The sequence below is a fragment of the Python bivittatus genome, unplaced genomic scaffold, assembly GCF_059951505.1.
Source record: "Python bivittatus isolate LINGU-HERP-01145 unplaced genomic scaffold, Pbiv_v1 ctg000960_np1212, whole genome shotgun sequence".
Lineage (NCBI taxonomy): Eukaryota > Metazoa > Chordata > Lepidosauria > Squamata > Pythonidae > Python > Python bivittatus.
In genome coordinates this window covers 15,994,103-16,015,175 of record NW_028277124.1, presented here as the reverse complement: position 1 = coordinate 16,015,175, position 21,073 = coordinate 15,994,103, and the positions used below count along the sequence as shown (strand labels likewise).

At 40.0% G+C, this 21,073-nt stretch overlaps 1 protein-coding gene across 2 annotated transcripts in view; it reads right to left on the bottom strand.

The window, feature by feature from the left end:
• The window catches only part of SLC34A2 (solute carrier family 34 member 2), a 37,740-nt gene that overhangs the window by 6,113 nt on the left and 10,554 nt on the right, over positions 1 to 21,073 (bottom strand). For both annotated transcript variants that reach the window (XM_088131393.1, XM_088131392.1), the window contains 9 exons: positions 20,542 to 20,670; positions 17,317 to 17,460; positions 15,810 to 15,921; positions 13,445 to 13,640; positions 12,407 to 12,502; positions 11,447 to 11,567; positions 9,197 to 9,364; positions 1,683 to 1,799; positions 1,066 to 1,190 (listed from right to left, as the gene is read on the bottom strand). In XM_088131393.1, the coding sequence (XP_087987519.1) occupies positions 1,066 to 1,190; positions 1,683 to 1,799; positions 9,197 to 9,364; positions 11,447 to 11,567; positions 12,407 to 12,502; positions 13,445 to 13,640; positions 15,810 to 15,921; positions 17,317 to 17,460; positions 20,542 to 20,670 (1,208 nt within the window). The remainder of the gene's footprint in view (positions 1 to 1,065; positions 1,191 to 1,682; positions 1,800 to 9,196; positions 9,365 to 11,446; positions 11,568 to 12,406; positions 12,503 to 13,444; positions 13,641 to 15,809; positions 15,922 to 17,316; positions 17,461 to 20,541; positions 20,671 to 21,073) is intronic.

The following is a 21,073-nucleotide window of genomic DNA, read 5'->3' as shown; positions in this document are numbered from 1 at the left end:
ACATAAGTATCCAGAGCAAGCATGTTTTAAAACCCTTTTTCTAAAATATCCAGCTATGGAAAAGTTGGAAAGAGAATTTAAACACGGGGGAGAGTTTGGATCAAGACTCTGCAGTGTTCTCGATCTGACAACATTTAGCGGATATTTTTGGTAAGTTTAATTTTGTCCTCCGCATCAAATACAGTCTGACCTTGAGTGCCCTTTGCTTTGAAATGAAATCAGAATTCAGAACGAAATGGTAAATATTGGCTTTAATCTGATAAAACTGAAAAGTGATCATCTGTCAGACAAGAGAAGGTTAAGGAAGAGATGATAGCAATCTTCCCATCCTTGAAGGGCTGTCACAGGGAAAAGGAGGTGGATTTATTCTCCCTAGTGCCCATGGGTAGGACAATACCAATAGATGGAAGTTTTACAGAGGGAGATCCAAATTCAAAATAGAGAGGAATTTCCTGACTGTGAGAGCTCTGAAGCAGTGGAACGTCTGGCCTTCTGGAGCCATGAAGGCCCATCAGAGCAGGCTTCTCAAGCCAAGCTTGGACAGCCATTTGTCTGGGATGGTCTGAGGATTTCTGCCCTGAGCAGAGGGCTGGACCAGGAGATCTCCAAGGTCTCTTTCCACCGTAGGATTCCATGACTGAGATGAAACCAACTCTTAATAATAACCGCAACAATCATTGCCATTAGAAAAGTAACTGTCCACTAAGGTTAAGTATTACAAAACACTGTGATGTGTTACTTTATATACCATGCCAAACCATGAACGAGTTGGAATGTTGTGCTTTTTCTCTCCTTCCCCTTCTCACATACTCAGATCCGCTTGTTCCCAGTTGGTACAAACTGTAATTTGGGCCAGTATCTAATGTGGGAATCTAGACTTTCTGCTTCTCTTCCAAACCAGAACTGGGAACTATGTTCTCACCCTTGGAGAAACAAACTGTGGATCACCTTTTCAGACCTTAAAGCAAACGGTCATTGCTGATGGGGAAATAAATACCTAAGAGAAGGGAGCAATTCTAGTTGACTTGTGAGATGTTAAGATTTCAAATATCAAGAAGTGCTCACCTGTAAGGAATATTTCAGTCGATTTCCAGGACTGGCCAGTGCAGCTAGAATAGCTGTTGTGGTGGTACCAATATTAGATCCCAGGGTTAGGGGGTAGGCCCGTTCAATACTTATAACTCCAATTCCTGATGGGAAGAAAACAGGAGGAATTGCGTCATTTCATCGTAATTTTATATAATGCCATATTGTCCAAAGTGTTTCATCCACATTAGCTTGGGCTGAGCAAGTGGCTTTCTTACATTCATCAATTCTGAATCACAGTAGGATGTTTGCACTTGTAAAGATACTCCTTGCAGGATCTACCACTTACAAACTCAGTTCTGAAAGCAAAATCTACATAGCAATTGTCACTCCAAGCCAGTATTGTTAAGAATGGAGGTAGATAGGAGATTTTCATTTCTATCTTAGCTTATTGCTTATTGCTAGGATTTGTTGGTATTGTACAGAATTTGCTTTTCTAGGAAGACAAGTCAAAATGTATAATATACTATTGTATAAAACATAGCAGTCGCCCCATTGTTGCTCAATCCGGCAGCTGAAAGATAGACTACTCTGTTTAAAACAAACAACAATAATTAAAAAATCCTTTCTGTTACATACAAACATACAGCTCTTACCAACAAGTGGAGTGATAGCAGATGTGAACACTGAACTGCTTTGAACAATGAAGGTCATGCCTGCTCCTACTAACATAGCCAAATAACCAGTTAGCCAAGAAAATGGAAATGGAAAATCTGGAAAATAGAAACATAAGAGATGTTAGATTTATATAGCACGTTCTGTTCTACCTAATGCATTGTCTTAAATATTGTGGTGATTACATTCTAACAGCAGCAACACAGAAACAGGAGCAACTGGAAAGATACTGAAAGATGCACGAGTCCCTTCTCAGTGTGTTTGGATGGAGACACACTTCTGTCTGGCTAACAAGGCAACGCTTCATAATCATTAATGGCTGTTAACTTGAAATAAAAAGCTGAAAGATCTTCCATATGGGGGGAAGGTTGTTGACAAAGTGGTCAAGCTACAACTTCACTGGGCTGTGGAGGAAGCAGATTATCTGAACCCCTTCCAGTAGAGTTTCAGGCATGGGTATGAAGCCACTGGAGAGGTCATCTGCTGACATGGAGTTAATATCATCTGAACATTGATGATACTCCATTGTACATCTTGAACCCCTGGTTGCCCAACTGATACCATCAAGTTCTGTCTCAATGCCTGGGGGCTGTGGTGGTCTGGATGGGGAACAGCTTAACCCTTACAAGACCAGGTGGCTATGAGTTTTAGGGCTACCAATTCCTGGAGACTTTCCATTTTTAGTTCTGGAGGGGGCTGCACTACTCAGTCAGAACTAGTATGGGGTACTTCCTGAACTTGCAGCATCTGTTTAAGGAGCAGGCAGCAACTGTTGCTAGGAGGGCCTCTGCCCAAATCCATCTTATGCACTAGTTGTGCCCATTCCTCTCCTCATGGTTACTCATGCCTTGGTGACCTCTCACTTGAATGACTGCAATGCACTTTATACAGGGCTATGTTTGAAGGTCACTGGGAAGTTACAGATGATCCAGAATGCAGGAACACAGGTAGCTATATGTGCACCCATATAACACGATTCCTGCGCAAGGTACATTGGTTACTCACAGGATTCCATGTGTAATCAAAGTGCTGATATTGCCTACAAAGTCCTTCATGGCCCAGGACCAAAGTATTTGAGGTAAGGGACAATCCCTGCCTGATTGTCTCTGCCTGCCCAACAAGATCAGATAGATTGGCATGTTCTGGGTCCCCTCTATTAAACAGTGCCATCTGGCAGGACCAAGGAAGTTACTTTGTCACAGTATTGCCCTTTGGAAGAGTATTCCCCCCTTCCCCAGAGATCTGGGTGGCTGTGACCATGCTAGCCTTTAGCAGGCCTTGAAACTGGCTTTCTCCTTGGGCCTTGGACCAGGATGCTCCATGAGTTGCCAATTTGTTAAAATTAAAGCGAATTTTGACCCCAGCACTATAGGGCTGTGCTTTTTTACAGTATATCTTTTCCTAGATTTATTAAATTTGCATTTCTTGTTCTTTTTAATGTTGTTAACTGCTCAGAGATACTGGTGAGTGGGTGGCCATATACTGTAAATTGAACAAAATAAACAAACACTAATGCAATTTTCCATTTCAGCGTATTTGTATTCCCAAATGCAAATACTATTTATATTTGAAAGCTCAAAGTCCATTAGCTTTTCCTGCTTGTTGCTCTTTCTTCTGAAGGAAATTCAGAAAATATTGTTTGCTTGTTTGTTTGTTTTAAAGACAAAGCTTTAAGGAAAGCCACAACTGGTCTTCTAGCTCTGCCAATGATTCTTTTTTGCCCACTTTCCACCTGGAATTCTGTCCTGTCTGCTTTGGGTCAAAATTATCATTTTGATGATGGCTAGAGGGGAACAAAGCTTGACAAGAAGAAAAGAGCAGGTGCTAGAAATGAAACAGTATGGGCAGAACCTTAGAAGAACAATTTGGCTGCGGAGAAATCAGGATTTCTCACTTTGTTTTTCATATAGGGCTTTTCAAATATGAGCACCTCAGCTAAGAATAGGCAATGCCTTTAGAGTACTGCTTTGGCACATATAAGCTCCCTGCCCAAGTGACTCTCCTTATAACTCAACTCCATGCATGCAAGGAAAAGGGAAGGTAAGCATGTTCAAAATGAAACAATAACATCCACCTACACCATTTCTCAATATTGCCTGTTGGCAATGTTGGAACTTTTAGAGAATGCAAACAACGTTTCACCGCTTTGTTTGAAACGTGCTGTCCAGCCCAGAAAGTACACAAAACTAAGCTAGCATGGGAGGAAGCATGCTTAGGGTTCCCAAGGGGGTAGTGGGGTGGGGAGCAACAGGTTGCCTTCTAGGTCAGCAAAGGTCAGCCTGAGGCTGCCTTTTGCATACTGGCTGGTAATTCTGCAGCTCCAAACATGGAATGGGTGTTGGACGTGCATTTGAACACTGAGCCATAATGATTTGAGAGAGCCTTTAGGATTTCTGTTCTCCACAGAAGGTTAATTTATACATCAAACACCAGGATGCTCTGCAACAAAGATGAGAATCTCCATTCCCCCAGGGACAATCTTTCCCCACCTCAGGCCTCTTCTCTCTCCCCATAAGAAGAGGCAACACAAAACATCATCTCTATTGCCTACTTCTCAGATCAGCATCTGCAGCTGAAATCTAGCTGCTTGAAGGAAGAGAGCCTATGGCAGAAAAAAAACAGGAGTCTGGAACCCCTTTTCCTACTAATAAAGGGTATTAAAAGGTGGAAGCTTTTGCAAGCTGCAGCTCGGAAAAGCTTCCACCTTTTAACAAACTTTATTAGTAGGAAAAGGGGCTACCAGACTCCTGATATTTAACTCTAGCTGGAGATACTTCTCTAGTGTTTTTCAAGTCAACAAAGGCTCATCTCTAAGCCTCAACAGGCCCAAAGCTCCAGAAAATTGAGAGATTCTTCCGATCCTAGACAGTTTTCATTGCATTCAGTATTTCTATGCATTCTCTTTCAGGTCAAGTTTCTTGGAGCTGGTGATTTCCTGGATGCATCCATATAGCTTTCTCAGCAACAACATTATTATAATTAGGTTTGTAATCCACCTTTATGTTGTACAACTCAAGGTGGTGAACATTTTCTCCTGAGAGGTGGGCTGAGCTGAGAGAGTGTCTAGGTCCTTCCACTTGCTCTAGAGCAGTGTTTCAAATCAAATCAAATCAAATCAAATCAATTTCATTACAGCCCTAAGGCCAGATATAATCAAAATATCTAGTAATAGAAGTATTACATCCTTCTATATATAGATATATAACAAAAAACAATAGGTATAATAATAAAAATAAAGAACGGAAATACTAAAATCAAAATAAAATACCATTATAAGAAATTCCAAATGTAAGTAATGGTGCAGCATATCGTACAGATGGCAGCACAAAACTGGCTGACTTGGGAGGATATTTTCGAGCCCTTGTCTGAAAGAAGTAACATTAAATAGAAATCACACTCCCAACTGGACATTTCTTCAAGGGTCTTCTATACAAGGGTCTGTCCAGAGTCCTTATATAGGGAGCAATACAGTAGCAGATGGCTTAGGGCAGTGTTGTCCCAACTTGGCCACTTTAAGATGAGTGGACTTCAACTCCCAGAATTCCCCAGCCAGCCATGCTGGCTGGGGAATTCTGGGAGTTGAAGTCCACTCATCTTAAAGTGGCCAAGTTTGGACAACACTGGCTTAGGGTTTCTGTGGAGCCATCACCACACAGACGTAACTGAGGGTGCCTAGGAGTACCCTTAAAAGGTCCATAAAGGTCTGCGGAGGGCAAAGCATCCAGCCTGGCTAAGGTGAAGGCCTGACGCAATTTCAAAATTGTTGTTGTTGTTGTTTAGTCGTTAAGTCGTGTCCGACTCTTCGTGACCCCATGAACCATATTGCGCCAGGCCTTCCTGTCCTTCACTGCCTCCCTGAGTTTGCTCAGTTTCATGCTCATTGCTTCAGTGATGCTATCTAACCATCTCATCCTCTGCCGTCCTCTTCTCCTTTTGCCTTCAATCTTTCCCAGCATCAGGGTCTTCTCCAAAGAGATCTCTCTTCGCATTAGGTGACCAAAATATCTGAGCTTGAGCTTCATTATCGATCCTTCCAATGAGCAATCAGGGTTGATTTCCTTTAAGATTGACTGGTTTGACCTCCTAGCAGTCCAGGGGACTCTCAAGAGTCTTCTCCAGCACCACAGTTCAAAGGCATCAATTCTTCGGCGCTCGGCCTTTTTATGGTCCAGCTCTCACAGCCATACATTACTACTGGAAAAACCATAGCTTTGACTATGCGGATCTTTGTCGGCAAGGTGACGTCTCTGCTTTTTAATATGCTATCTAGGCTTGCCATAGCTTTCCTCCCAAGGAGCAAGCGTCTTTTAATTTCATGGCTGCAGTCTCCGTCTGCGGTGATCTTGGAGCCCAAATAAATGAAGTCTGTTACTGCTTCCATTTCTACCCCTTCTATTTGCCAGGAATTGATGGGTCCAGATGCCATGATCTTAGTTTTTTTAATGTTGAGTTTCAAGCCAGCTTTTGCACTCTCCTCTTTCACCCTCATCAAGAGGCTCTTTAGTTCTTCTTCACTTTCTGCCATTAGGGTGGTATCGTCCGCATATCTGAGGTTGTTGATGATTCTCCCTGCAATCTTGATTCCGGCTTGTGATTCTTCCAGCCTGGCATTTCTCATGATGTACTCTGCATATAGGTTAAATAAGCAGGGTGACAGTATACAGCCTTGTCGTACACCTTTCCCTATTTTGAACCAATCGGTTGTTCCATGACCGGTTCTAACTGTTGCTTCTTGGCCCGCATACAGATTTCTCAGGAGACAGGTAAGGTGGTCTGGTACTCCCATCTCTTTAAGAATTTGCCACAGTTTGTTGTGATCCACACAATCAAAGGCTTTTGCATAGTCAATGAAGCAGAAGTAGATATTTTTCTGGAACTCTCGTGCTTTCTCCATGATCCAGCGAATGTTGGCGATTTGATCTCTAGTTCCTCTGCCTCTTCGAAACCCAGCTTGTACATCCGGTAGTTCTCGGTTCATGTATTGCTGAAGCCTAGCTTGTAGGATTTTGAGCATAACCTTGCTAGCATGTGAAATGAGTGCAACTGTGCGATAGTTTGAGCATTCTTTGGCGTTGCCCTTCTTTGGAATTGGAACGTAAACTGACCTTTTCCAATCCCGTGGCCACTGTTGCGTTTTCCAAACTTGCTGGCATATTGAGTGCAGCACTTTAACACCATCATCTTTTAGTATTTTAAATAACTCAGCTGGAATCCTGTCATCTCCACTAGCTTTGTTGTTAGCAATGCTTCCTAAGGCCCACTTGACTTCACTCTCTAGGATGTCTGGCTCAAGGTCAGTGACCACACCAGCATGGACATCAGGGACATTAAGATCTTTCTTGTATAGTTCTTCTGTGTATTCTTGCCACCGCTTCTTAATCTCTTCTGCTTCTGTTAGGTCCCTGCCTTTTTTGTCCTTTATCATGCCCATCTTTGCACTAAACGTTCCTTTCATATCTCCAATTTTCTTGTAGAGATCTCTAGTCTTCCCCATTCTATTGTTTTCCTCAATTTCTTTGCATTGTTCATTTAAGAAGGCCTTCTTATCTCTCCTTGCTATTCTCTGGAAATCTGCATTCAGTTGCTTATATCTTTCCCTTTCACCCTTGCTTTTCGCATTCCTTCTTTCCACAGCTATTTGTAAAGCCTCATCAGACAGCCATTTTGCTTTCTTGCATTTCTTTTTCTTTGGGATGATTTTAGTTGCTGCCTCCTGTACAATGTTATGGACCTCCGTCCATAGTTCTTCAGGCACTCTGTCTACCAAATCTAATCCTCTAAATCTATTCATCACCTTCACTGTGTACTCACAAGGAATATGATCTAAGTCATACCTGAGTGGTCTAGTGGTTTTCCCTACATTCTTCAATTTAAGCCTAAATTTTGCAGTAAGAAGCTCATGATCTGAGCCACAGTCAGCTCCTGGTCTTGTTTTTGCTGTCTGTATAGAGCTTCTCCATCTTTGGCTGCAAAGTATATAATCAATCTGGTTTCGGTATTGACCATCTGGTGATGTCCATGTGTAGAGTCGTCTCTTGTGTTGTTGGAAAAGAGTGTTTGCTATGACTAGCTTGTTCTCTTGACAGAACTCTATTAGCCTTTGCCCTGCTTCATTTTGTACTCCAAGGCCAAACTTGCCTGTTATTCCGATTACTCCTTGACTTCCTACTTTAGCATTCCAATCCCCTATGATGAAAAGGACATCTTTTTGGTGCTAGTTCTAGAAGGTGTTGTAGGTCTTCATAGAAGCGGTCAACTTCAGCTTCTTCAGCATCAGTGGTTGGGGCATAGACTCGGATGACTGTGATATTGAATGGTTTGCCTTGGATACGCACTGAAATCATTCTGTCGTTTTTGAGGTTGTACCCCATTACTGCCTTTCCCACTCTCTTATTGACTATGAGTGCAACTCCATTTCTTCTAAGGGTTTCTTGCCCACAGTAGTAGATATAATGGTCACCCGAATTAAATTCACCCATTCCCGTCCATTTCAGTTCACTGATTCCCAAGATGTCGATGTTCAATCTTGTCATCTCATGTTTGACCACATCCAGCTTGCCTTGGTTCATAGATCTTACATTCCAGGTACCTATACAATATTGTTCTTTACAGCATCGGACCTTCTTTTCGCTTCCAGATACATCCACAGCTGAACGTCCTTTCGGCTTTGGCCCAGCCGCTTCACTCTTTCTGGAGCTACTTGGAATTGTCCTCCGCTCTTCCCCAGTAGCATATTGGACACCTTCCGACCTGAGGGGCTCATCTTCCGGCATCATATCTTTTAGCCTTTTAACATTGTCCATGGGGTTTTCTTGGCAAGGATACCGGAGTGGGTTGCCATTTCCTTCTCCAGTGGACCACATTTTGTCAGAACTCTCTGTCATGACCTGTCCGTCTTGGGTGGCCCTGCACGGTATAGCTCATGGCTTCACTGAGTTACGCAAGCCCCTTCGCCACGACAAGGCAGTGATCCATGAAGGGGTTCAAAATTGTAACGGATGATAAATAGGAGGCTGCAATGAACCCTTTCGGGAGAAAATGAGAAATATTGGGAAGCAGCACCTTACTTAAATTTGTTTGGAGATCCATATCCCAAATTTGTTGTTTAAAGGCGGTTCTGGCATTATCAAAACCTAATGAGCACAGACTTTCCATAGAGAAGCCCAGCAATTGAATTTTATCTAGGACTTTTTTAAGCCATGATGATTTAAAGCGATCTCTAAATATTAATGGGGCCAGCAGTGTTTCTCAAAGTTGGCACCTTTAAGATGTGTGGACTTCAACTCCCAGCATGCTGACTGGGAATTCTGGGAGTTGAAGTCCACACATCTTAAAGGTGCCAAGTTTGAAAAACACTGATCTAAATGTTGTTCTAATAAGCATACTGGCTGGGGAATTCTGGGAGTTGAAGTCCACATATCTTAATGGTGCCAAGTTCGAGAAACAGTGCTCTAGACAAAATATTCTATTATTTAAAAACAGAAGAAATACTTACCAGTATTGAGTGTTTTCTTGATAACGTTTGCTACTTGTCCTTTAAGGACCGAATTCAGCAATTTAACAATCAACACCAAGCAAGTACACAGGACAAGCAAAGACAATGCAAGCAGGATAAGACCAATGGCAAGATCTTGGAGCTGTGAGTCTACAAAAATGTGCTTGCCTATGAAAGGAGAAAGGTCAATTAAACAAGTATTAAATTACTTATTTCCCATTGCGGCAGAAAAGTTGATGGTCAGGGTCAAAAAAGTCAAGATGGTAGCTGCAACAATATGATCACAGCTCCACCCATATTTTTAGGTGCAATACTTTAATTGCACCATTGTGGTGGCCATCTTGACTTTTCTGACCACTGCAGACACCCTTGGTTGGAACTATTCCTTCCTCCTTTTCCTTGTAAGTATTACTTCAGATGCTATCACATAGCACTTCACAAAGGGAAGGGAAGAAAAAACTCTTACAAGCTCTTCCTGCATATTATTGTATTTTGCATTTTGCTGGAGACTGATAATTACCTTTGCCCAACACAATTATTTCTGGCAACATGTACAGGAGCAAGAATACTTGGACTGGTCCTCAGCACTTTGCCTGCCAGCTAATTATAAGGTGAATTCTACCCTTAAAACAACATAATGTGATATTAATTTCCTAATTAACTGCCTTAGAATACAGGGCTTACTTGGGAACCCTTCTGGTTTCTTAGGCTAGTTTTAAAATGCGGTTGCTGGTGGTCACGTTTTTAGACTTTTTGAAAAAGTGAAACAACCACACAAACATTTCTTGCATCCGGGCAGTGGTTCTGTGCAGATAGTAGTCCCCTATGGAATCAAAACAGCCCATTTTAGTCTCTTCTCCATTCCTGTTGCATTTTTTTTTTTAAGTCCAGCAAGCATCTGCACAGTTCTGCAACTAGGAAAGTATGCAGGTTTTAAAATAAAGGTGGTGGGGTTCTTCATAGCTACGCAGATGTGTTCAGTGTTCAGTAAAAAATATCCTTCTCCAAAAGCCTGGATATATTCCCCCCCCCACACACACACACACCTGTCTGAGGTCAAGGAGGAAGTAGAGGGGAAATGTTTTAAAATATATTATACAAGATTAAAGTGCCTTCCCCTGGCAAATCTCTAACATTCTTGGACTGGACTACACGTATCTCAATGGTGAAAATGTAATTATTGAGAAGCTGTTATACACATAAATGAAGACATTGTTCTCTCAAGTTGAACTCAGTTCCTGGAGGTTCATAGACACGTTTGTGCAGCTTTGCTGGCAATTATACAGAATTGCTTAGTCACCTTCTGAGTCCTCCCCCTCAACTACTCTGTCTAACCTACAGCCCTGGAATTTTTTAGTGGTCTCCCCTCCAAGTAGTATCCAGGTCTGACCCTGCTCAGCTTCTGGGAGATTGGCCACAGTTGATTACAAGCTGACTTCTATACTGTACTAACATACAGTCCTTGTGTACTGTTGCTACACAAATAATATGAAAATGTCTGGAACTTATAGGGAAAATCAGTGGCTGGAGCATCATAACACATGAACTATAGAAGAGACCATAGAGAAGATCCAGGACATCAGTCAGTGTCCAGTAGACCTCTGTTAATGAGGTTTGTTGAAGCACTGCCACAGCGTTCCTGCTAGAAAATGTCTTGGTCAAGATGACAGGATGCATAGCATACCATCAGTTCAATTTTGGTCCAACTGTAGGATGATATAACTACCACCTTTGAATCAAACCCATAGAAACCCATAATAATATAGGTGTGCTGAATGTGCTATTACACATTCAGACAAGGAGAAAACAGCTCCAGTTCCTGTTCTTTTTCTCTATTTGGGGAGAATAACATACGCAATGGACCCTGCAGCTAGGGCCAGCTCAACCATGAGGCAGATTGGGGTAGCTGCCTCAGGTAGGAGATGCCAGAATTGGGTACCAAATAGTGGTGTTTCTGGTCATATGGCCCATCTTGTATCTCCTAAACAAACCTGTTGCATGTGACTACAGTGGAAGATGTTCACTTTTTGCCACCATCCAAAGCCAACAGTGGTTCAGTTGGCTTTCTAACATGACAGACATCACCTGGTTTTTTATTTTAGGCAGCAGTATGTCTTCGGTTAGCCCTCTATCCGACCTATCATATCCATTTTCCTTTCGTAATATCTGATCACCTCCTGCTTTGAAAAAGGAACTTCTCTCTCTCTTTTCAAAAACCTTCAAAGAAAGGTAAGCAACCTTTTTCCTTACATTTTGCAATATTTTCTTTTACCGACTCATTTTTGACAGTCCAGGTCATGTTTCCATTGGTCCAGCAAAGGTCTGAAGATGTGCAATTTTCGGATGGTGGGATGGTCGTATTCAATGCAATCTAGGCATTGACATAAAGTAGCCCAATGAAACCCAGTTCATTCATATTATGCTAGTTTAGGCTCTATTATCATTCAAAAACATGACAGCCACAAAGAATTAATCAAAGCAGTGAAAAAGATGGAAATGTCTCCATACTGGCCCTCTTTCTGCCTCCCAACCTCACCCATCAAGATGAAAGATCAATTAACTTTTTTTATTGGTGCCTTTGAATCAGTCTTGACTTCTGGCAACCATTTAGGTATGTCCCTGAAGTTTTCTTGGCAAGATTTTTGGAAGAGGTTTGCCATTGCTTCCTCCCTAGGGCTGAGAGAGTGTGACTGGCCCAAGGTCTCTTAGTTGGTTTTGTGCCTAAGGCAGAACTAAAACTCAGTCTCCCAATATATCCCAAACTGGCTCTCAGTACTAATAACACCAGATTGATGAATATGAATCAGTTTGAACGGTGATTATGCCATGAGCTTCTATTCCAGATCCCCGTATAATAATAACTACAGGTGAAGATAGTTATGATATTAGCTTTTCTACTATTTGAATTTTTATACTGTTCAGTATGATTTAAACTGGACACAGTATAGTTTGCATATATTCCGATTTCAGTAGACCAAGCTTCAGTATGATATTACATTGTCATATATACACTTTCCAAAAGAATAAAAACAACCCTAGTTTGGGGTTCCTAGAAGAATGAATACATAATACAGTATCACCCCTCTTCATTCAATCATTAGTTATCAGAAGGAAACATTAACAGAAGGAAACAAACATCACTGAAGTGACTTATTCAATGATAAGCCAGCATCTTATCTCCATTAAATGATTCCTTGACTCAATACTCACCACATTAGTTTTAGTTTTGCACCAAACTTTCACCAGGCTTTTATTTTTTGCTGATTCATCTCCTACAGCGATTGCGTTTATCACTGATTTATCAAGCTATTAATCAAAGGAAACAAAATAGAAACAAAATTTATTGTGTCAATTTAAGAATGCACATGTAATCAGATTACTTTTGTCTTGCCTTGCATCTTCCAAAATGCCAACCCAATATGACTCATCAAATTTGAAAAGCTAACATTACATCAAAATAAAATATAATTTATAACAAATTGGTCTTGGCAACTACCCTCTTTGACATCTTATACCGTAACCAAGACACATCTTTATTTAAAGCTTATTCTGATCTCCAGAACAAGCTTTGAAGATTAGAATAGACTTGAGTCCAGTGTTACAGAACATGCATTGTGGCACTTCAATAGATGAAGTTGCTCTTGTGTTGTCTTTCCAAACATTTATTAGGATTCACTGGGTACCAAAACAGAAGGAAATGTATCCTGCACAACAAAAGATGATTGCCAGTGTGAAACAATGTTCATTGCATTAGATTAAATCACAGGATCAGTATTAGCATCACATAATTCTTTCAACCTTTCTTCATCAAGGGAGGAAACATAGAGGAGCAAGAATATGAAAAATAAATTGTAGGAAGACTTTAAAAAAGAGGATATGATTAGTCTGAAATAGCAGTTAGACAACGATACTAATTATCTAAGGTAGTAGGTTTTCATTTTCTGAAAGTCTTCAAACAGAGGCTACCACGTTGAGTAGGATTGAACAAGATGTCCTATGAGGCCATGAAGATTCCATGAGTCTGACATTAGGTAATAAGAACCTAAAAAGACCTACATGGGTAAAGACTTACAGGGTTTGGGTCACGATGTTGGAAAGACAGTCATTTGCACGTTCTTTGCAGCATGTTTCTCTAAAATACAATTCACAAAATCTATGGAGTGCTTTTTGAATTCCAAGCATTACATTAGTGAAGGACCAAGACAGGTCAGATTAGCCAAACATTAAATAAATAAGGAAAGAATTTACCTGGATGATAAGTTTTGTAAAAGGATCTGTGATGACTTTCAGTAATTCAGGGGCATTTTCCCCACTTTCCAGCTGAAACGAGTCCACAATAAGGTTGGTAAGGCGGTAGAGATACTGTGACGCAACTTCAATGGGCAATAGTACAAATACTGAAAGCCAGTTAAAGAAATCATGGACTGTAGCACCAGCAAAGGCCCTACAGAAAAACAAACAAATCAAGGGTGATCAGAAGAAGTACAGCAGAAAGACAGTCAAAGAAATCAAAAGAGGTTCAGCAAAATAATGTATTCCTTTTCTTAAGAAAAAGGATTGAGAGCATAGCCAGACAGAGGGTTCCTGGTCCTGTCTTTCAATATTCCGGCTTTATGGATTTTCTGGAGTAAGAATGGAGCATACAATGGGGAAAAACAATGGAAATCGATATCATTTGTTCTTCTGGTAAAATTGAATGAATGGTGATTATATAATAAAAAGCTTCCCAAATTCAGGTGGATTCTGAGTTTATGAAAGCACTCATTCTGAATATAGCTTCAGCTGAGCTGAAGATATACACAAAATAAATTCAATGTTCCTCAGCGATAGTATGATTCCAGGGAAGATTTATTTATTTATTAAATTCATATGCTACCTGCTCCATACAGACATATGGCAGATTACAGCCTAGATCAAGGAATAGCTTTTGAGCAAACCATTTTTTAGATAATTCTTCATGTTGATCCTCTGCTTAAAGTTCAGAGGAAAGTCAACTGGGTTTGTTTGCAGGAGCATAAGCGAAGACCTATACTCTTAGCTACAAAAACGAGTTCTGAAAGAACTGGAAGAGGTAAATGCTAAAACACGCAGGTAAACCAAAGGCCAATTTCATTCCTGTACACCGGGGGGGAAAAGATGTTCAATAGATTGCCACAAGGGAGCAAAAAGTTTGAATTAGTAGGCTTTTGAGTTTATGCAATATTTTAACAATGAAGAATATGCTAAGAAAAATTATAATTTGCTTTGGTAGATGTAAGGCAGCCAATTTTCATGCTTCCCAATATCCTTTTAATTGCATAACTGTCAGAGCTTTCTGTAATGTATGACTAAAATAAAGAGATAATAGGCTGCTGAAAGCAGAGTACAGGAAAAGCTAAGGTATTATATATCATAAGTAACCCAGATATTTTTGTTTTGGCTTTCTGCCAACCTAAGGGAAGGCCTGGGGCTGTGTTCCCTTCGCCTGCATCACCGTACAGTATAGCTATTGTCATGAGGGTGAAGGGAATCCAACTAAATCCAGCTTAATAAAACTCAGTTGCTGGGTTCCCATGACTTGCTATGTGCACCCAGATGAACCCATAGAATCCACTGTGATGGGCTGATTCGCACAATATGTTAAGGCAATGGCTGAGATCCCACAACTCATTTGACCACAAACAACTAGTCAAAAGGGGAAAAGAGAAAGAACAACCAAGGAAGAAATAGAGCTATGCCATATCTAACTTCCCATCAGTGTGGCAGGTATCTATACCGTGTCAACACAAAATTAGGCTAATCTGAGAGTAGTCCTTAGTCATTTGCAATCTATTAAATAAAAACTGAGTTACCTTTTTCTGGGCTACAACAGATTCAGGAAGCAATTCAGGAAGAGATTCAGCAATCTTAAGAATCCAATGGACTCTGGATTCTTAAGATTCACAATTGCATGTACTAATGTATTTATTGGTCCCCAAATGATGTTTAGGGCCACCAATGTGCCTGTAGAAACCTCCCCAGATGCCCACCAGGTTCCATGCCCAACCTTTCCTTTAAAATGCATATTTTAATAATAATAAAACAGGGAGCTAGCACAATGCAAAGGAAACCCTCAATCATCACCGTATTTCCAGCAGGATCTATGGGTTCCATATAGATCCCAAAGGCTTTCTTCGAAAAAAAAATAGCAGGCAGCTATTTTATTCGTCTGCTCAGAAAAAAAGGCAAAGGTAAGCTGAGGAGATAGGAAGCATTCTAGGAAGGTAGAAAGGGGGCTGCTCTGTGAGACTACCATAATAAGCTCTCATGAACGTACCCACCCATCCAAAAAAGTTAGACTTATGTATGAATACAATAAGCTTAAAGACATGGACATGTATGTAGGGACTATGATTTGTATAAACCAAAACCATCATCATATCTATAGGATTCCTTCTCTGTATGCATAGCCTTCTAGAATGTTTAGGTAGCAGTAACTATATTAGCTTTTTATGAAATAGATGTATTGCATTATTACAGAATGTACAAACGTTACGGTTTGTACTAATTTTATAGGTTTCTTGGATTTTCTTTCTTGGCAGTGACACCATTATCATTATTGTCATTAGCATGCCTTAAGATTAGAATCCAATACCTTCTAAATTCGTTCCTGTCTCCTGCTTGCATGAGTGCCACAATGGTGTTTGTAACTGACGTCCCAATATTGGCTCCCATTATGATTGGAATAGCGTGCTGAACACTCAGTACTGCAAAAATAAATATATAAAGATGATGATGATGATGATGATGATGATGATGATGATGATGATGATGATGGTGATGATGATGATGATGATGATAATAATGACGACAAAATCACCATCAGTCAATTGTAAAAGACAGCTTTACTTGGAACAGTTTATATCCTACAACGATACCTTTACATCATCAAACAACAACATCTGCCTACCCAGGTCCTTGGGAAGGACTCCATAGGTGGATAAAAATGCCAAATCCAGTCTAAACATCTGGCTGATTGTGCAACCAACCATAATAATAATAATAATAGATGAAAATGAGATGTATGAGAAATATTGGCTCATACACGACTCTCTTTCAGTGGATCTGGATTATGCATGGAAGATAGCTAATTTCAGCTCCTCCAATTCATTTCTACAAAACTAAGGCTTTCTTGCTTGTATTTGGCTCCTAATTCATTTTTTATCCTCTCTTTGTCTGTACTGTTTTGATGTGTTTCCAGACTTCAGCAGAAATGGAGTACACACCAGAACACACACGAAGAGTCAAGAATTCTCAATACAAGTTCTTATAAATCAATACCATGTATAGCATTATTTAAAGAGCTATGTCTGGCAGTTACACATTTGTCAGCAAGGATCACTGTTTTCACACACACTTCCTTCCATGTTGGCTTTCTAGAGCGCCCTCTTTAAGGGTTCTCTAATGCTGTGTTGATTGGATAAATACAACTGTAAGCAAACGATGACCCCAACATCATCAAACCAACTCCAAATAGAGTGAGAGCAACGAAGGAGGTGATCATGGTGCTTGGTATAGAGGTAAAAAGAAACATAGTAGGATTAACCACCAAGAAAACATTTTCAATACAATACAATACAATACAATAATTTAACCTATCAAGTGATTATGAACCGGAAGCTATATTTCAGACCAGCAAAGTGCCTTTTTTTTCCCTTTGTCAGATTTTTTTCTTGAGGAAATGACTGAAACAAGAATTGTGCAATTACAAATTGAGTCTGACTCCTGCCAAAGATTGTGTCCATTTCTGTTTAGGATTGCAAAAGAATAATCTTTATGATATCCTGTAATTTAAAGAAATGCACAGCGAGGCAAAATTCCATCATGAGTGCCCTCCCCCATCCTTGTAACACTGGTAGAGAAAAACCACACCAGGAGGAATTTTCCCTCCTATTTAAAATATTATGTACCCATAGTTTTAGGATAGGCTATTTCTGAGTTGGTTTTTGTTGTTATTGTTTAGTCATTAAGTCGTATCAGACTCTTCGTGACCCCATGTACCATATCACACTAGTCTTCTGTCTTTTTACTTCCCTATTTTGTGGCTCTGCAACTTTCATAGCAAGTTATAAAATCCAAAATCCTTTATACCGTTAACTTACACGAAGAAGACACCATGCTGACAATGATAGAAGAAGAAGTACTAGAACTCTGCACCATTACAGTCACCAGAACCCCAATGACAAGGCCTGCAACAGGATTTGACAAGACTGAGCCATCCTTGAAAATGTCCCCTGCTGCTTTGCCTGTAAAAATAAAAATTATTTCAGTGAAGAGAAGACTATTCCTGCAATCCAAGAAATGAAGATTTAGAGATGTGTTGGGTCTTCATGTTTCAGTAAACCAGCCTAACTTGAATGTAACGGTTGTGAAGCCAAAATCACTGTATCACTGTAAGCTGGACATTTTTATGTTCCAGCTGGTGAAATTTATATACCTTGATTACAAAGAACATGGGTGTGAAGTAACAAAACCAATATATTTCTCAAGGTCCTTCATTGCTGAATTGAAGAAGAATTTGAGTTTGTTTTTTTTGGGGGGGGAGGATGAAAATTTAGTTTGAAAAATGTATTTCAGTCTTTAATGAACAAATCCTGATACACTGCCTGCATTTCTTTCTTTCTTGGAAGGAGGCATGTGCAGCAACAGAATACTGAAAAGAAACACATTTTTTTCCTCTAAATGTGGACATCAAACTGCTGTGGCCCTCAGTGGGATTTCGAATTTGTTGGTATAATATCTTTCTGAGTCTGTTGAGGAGGAGGGGTTGGGATACACTTTAAAACAAGGCATATATATTTTTCTATCCACCACTGTTCTGATGCAATCACTTTTCTTAAATTGGCTTTTCTTGTAAAGGAAGTTGCTAGCATAGTTCGCCCTTTAGTGAAAGTATAAATAACTGAATCTTTAAATCTGGATGCCGAAAGACTTTGTCCTTGTAACACGGGAACACTGAATTGCGGAATCATGTTCCGCTATATGTTTTTCTGAGACCTTCACAGTGAGCTATTAACACCTCTTCTTATCTCATTTCCAGGTTGGACAGAAGAATTCTACGTACAGCTTCTTTGGGCTGATAAAGATCCCAAGGTAAGTCTTGCTGTTGTACAGTTTCTATTTGTAGACTGTAAAATTGGTGCACAGTTGACAGCAATGTAGACTAGGCACAATTACCCTATAGGTCTTTTTATTCTGTCGTATTGTACTTTGTTTTTTGTGTAGTCTGGGTCTCTGACCCATAATAAAAGTAAGTAAGTAGTGCTTTAAATCTAGTCTGAGACAAAGTGAAGATGATAAATATAGAAATATCCATACAAGTTTCAATACCTGTGTGCATTTGAGGCTTGTTTTGTGTTTATTATAGGTTTAAATATCCTTCATCAAATAAGAGCAATATCTGGAGATCTTCTGATGGTATTCACTTAGACTTTGAGCCATAGAGTAAATGACAGAAGCTTACATTTTCTCACCAGTCCTTTAAAAATGTGAAAAATGGCCACTAAATTGTATTCTACTATCTGACTGTCATCACAGTATGCAAGACTGATAGGGAAGGGAGCTTGTATTCTTAACTGAGATGAAGATTAAAATGGTTCCCACAGCCTTTTCCATATGGGTGTATACACCAGTCTACCTATCGCTTTTCCTGCCTGTATCAAGCGTCTGTGAAAGAAGTGTTTTATCTATCAAATCTCATGCATAAGAAATTTTCCATCACATCACCCATTACCAAACACATAAGACACTAGATTAAGACATTAATTTGGGGTAAGAGATTAAGTCCTAGATTGGCAGTCACCTGCATGTAGTTACAACAATGCAGTTTGGAGGAAACAATTAGGTCTCCTCCCCACACCACACCCACAATATCCTCACGTGATTGACAGCCCTTGTGCCTAGGGCATCAAGGACTCAGAGAGGCTTACTGTGTTCAGCTAAACTAGCCCAGGAACACTGAGTTTAGCCAATCTCACTTAGAGAACCCCTTTGAGATATTAGTGCTGTACGTGCAGAGACTTCTAAGGGCATCAATATGAGAGATGTTGGAGAGGCTGGGAAAGGAATGGAAGAAATAGCAACTGGTGAGTCAACTGACAGCTAATCTCCTAAATGGCATCTCAGTCCAGGTGGGGAGAAATCTGGGAAAAAGCATCTCAAAGTATTCAAAAAGACTACACCTTAATTGACTCACTATAAATAAGGCTGGGAAATTCCTCTTCCAGTTTCCTTGTTTACCCCAGATGAAGATTAAACATGCCTTACTGAAATCTGTGCTGTTTTGCTTCCTTGGTCTTGCCCAGCTAGGTAGGATTTAGCAATATCAGCTAAAGAGGATGCTGGGGGATAAAACATCCCCTACAAACTGTTTTCCTTTATCTGTGGCCTTTTCCCCACTAGGGACTTAGTGGATCTTCTCAAATCATCCAAATATCTTTGGGCCAAAATAACAGTAATGAGGACAAGCTCTATATAATTTCAACAGTGGCTGGATGACGCTATAAAGATGCTCTAAGTCCCTATGGGGGAACTGATCTGTGTCAGATAAATGCATTCCTTGGACAATAATCCAGTTAGGAATCTTCTCCAGTTAAAGCATGTTTTCCATATGAACCCAAGATCAATAGCAAACAACCATTGTAGAGTTGTGATTAGAATGTTTGTTCAAGACTGGGGAAACCCAGGCTTAGGTCTCCCATCAGCTATGGACTCCCTGGGTGACTTTGGCCCCAGCCTTTACTCTCAACCCAATCTAACTCACAAAGTTGTGATTAAGTTAAATGGGGTGTGACCTTATACAAACTGCCACAAGCTCTTTAGACCAGCATTTCCCAACCTCAGCAACTTTAAGATGGATGGACTTCAGTGCTGTCTGGGGAATTCTGGGAATTTAAATCCACCCATCTTAAAGGTTGTTGAGGTTGGGAAACCCTGCCTTAGAAGAAAGGTTCATCCCTACTGTGAACATCACCTTGGGAATTCTGGGGGAAAAAAAAGAGCCACTTTTGCAAATCAAGGGCTTACATTCCCAGAGAATTAAGCTACGTAAGATTGCTATCCACAGTACCAGGAGCCTTGGTTACTTAACACCTTTTGGCTATTATAAAAACAGAGTGATTCTGATTCTGTTTGTCCTTTCATAGATTCTTATGGTAGATAAAACTTGATTTCCATATTCATCCACTTGAAGGGAGTTCTTTTTGAGTTGCAATACTTAAAAAGCTTTGTTCTGCAGAATTAGAGCCGACAGACTTTCTGTACTCTTAAATAAAGTACATAGTGATGTTATTAAGAGACATAGAAATACTTTGAAAAACTTGTCCTACCTCCTACTAACTGGAAGGCAGAGCTGAGCACATCCAAGGAGCAAACAAAAAAGTAAAGTAATCCAAGCAGAAGAATAAATTTCCCTATGCCTTGTAAAATATACAGGACTTTGTGTTTTCCATCAAGCTCTGCAAAAGACAAAACAAGCTTTCATGTATAATTAGCACCAAATGTAAGTCTTGAATCTCAACAATATTTCAGTTCCCAGCAAGTCCATGGAGTCAAGGTTGATATCATGAGCTCTGTGGATAATAAACCAGAAGGAATGTTCTCATTATTAAAATTTAACTTTAGCTAAAAGGTTTTTTTTTATGAAGCTTTAAAAACAGCCATATTTTAAAAGGGCACTTTACTTTGTCATACTTATCACAATCTGGTGAGCAGAAATTTGAAAGAGAAAATACTAATCAATGTTTATGTTTTCTTATTGATAGATCTCATCCTATTTCTTTTAGCTAAAAAATGGAAGGATTTACTATCACAGAAATTCTATGCAGTTGGAAAAAAGAACTCCAGAATCCAGACACACTC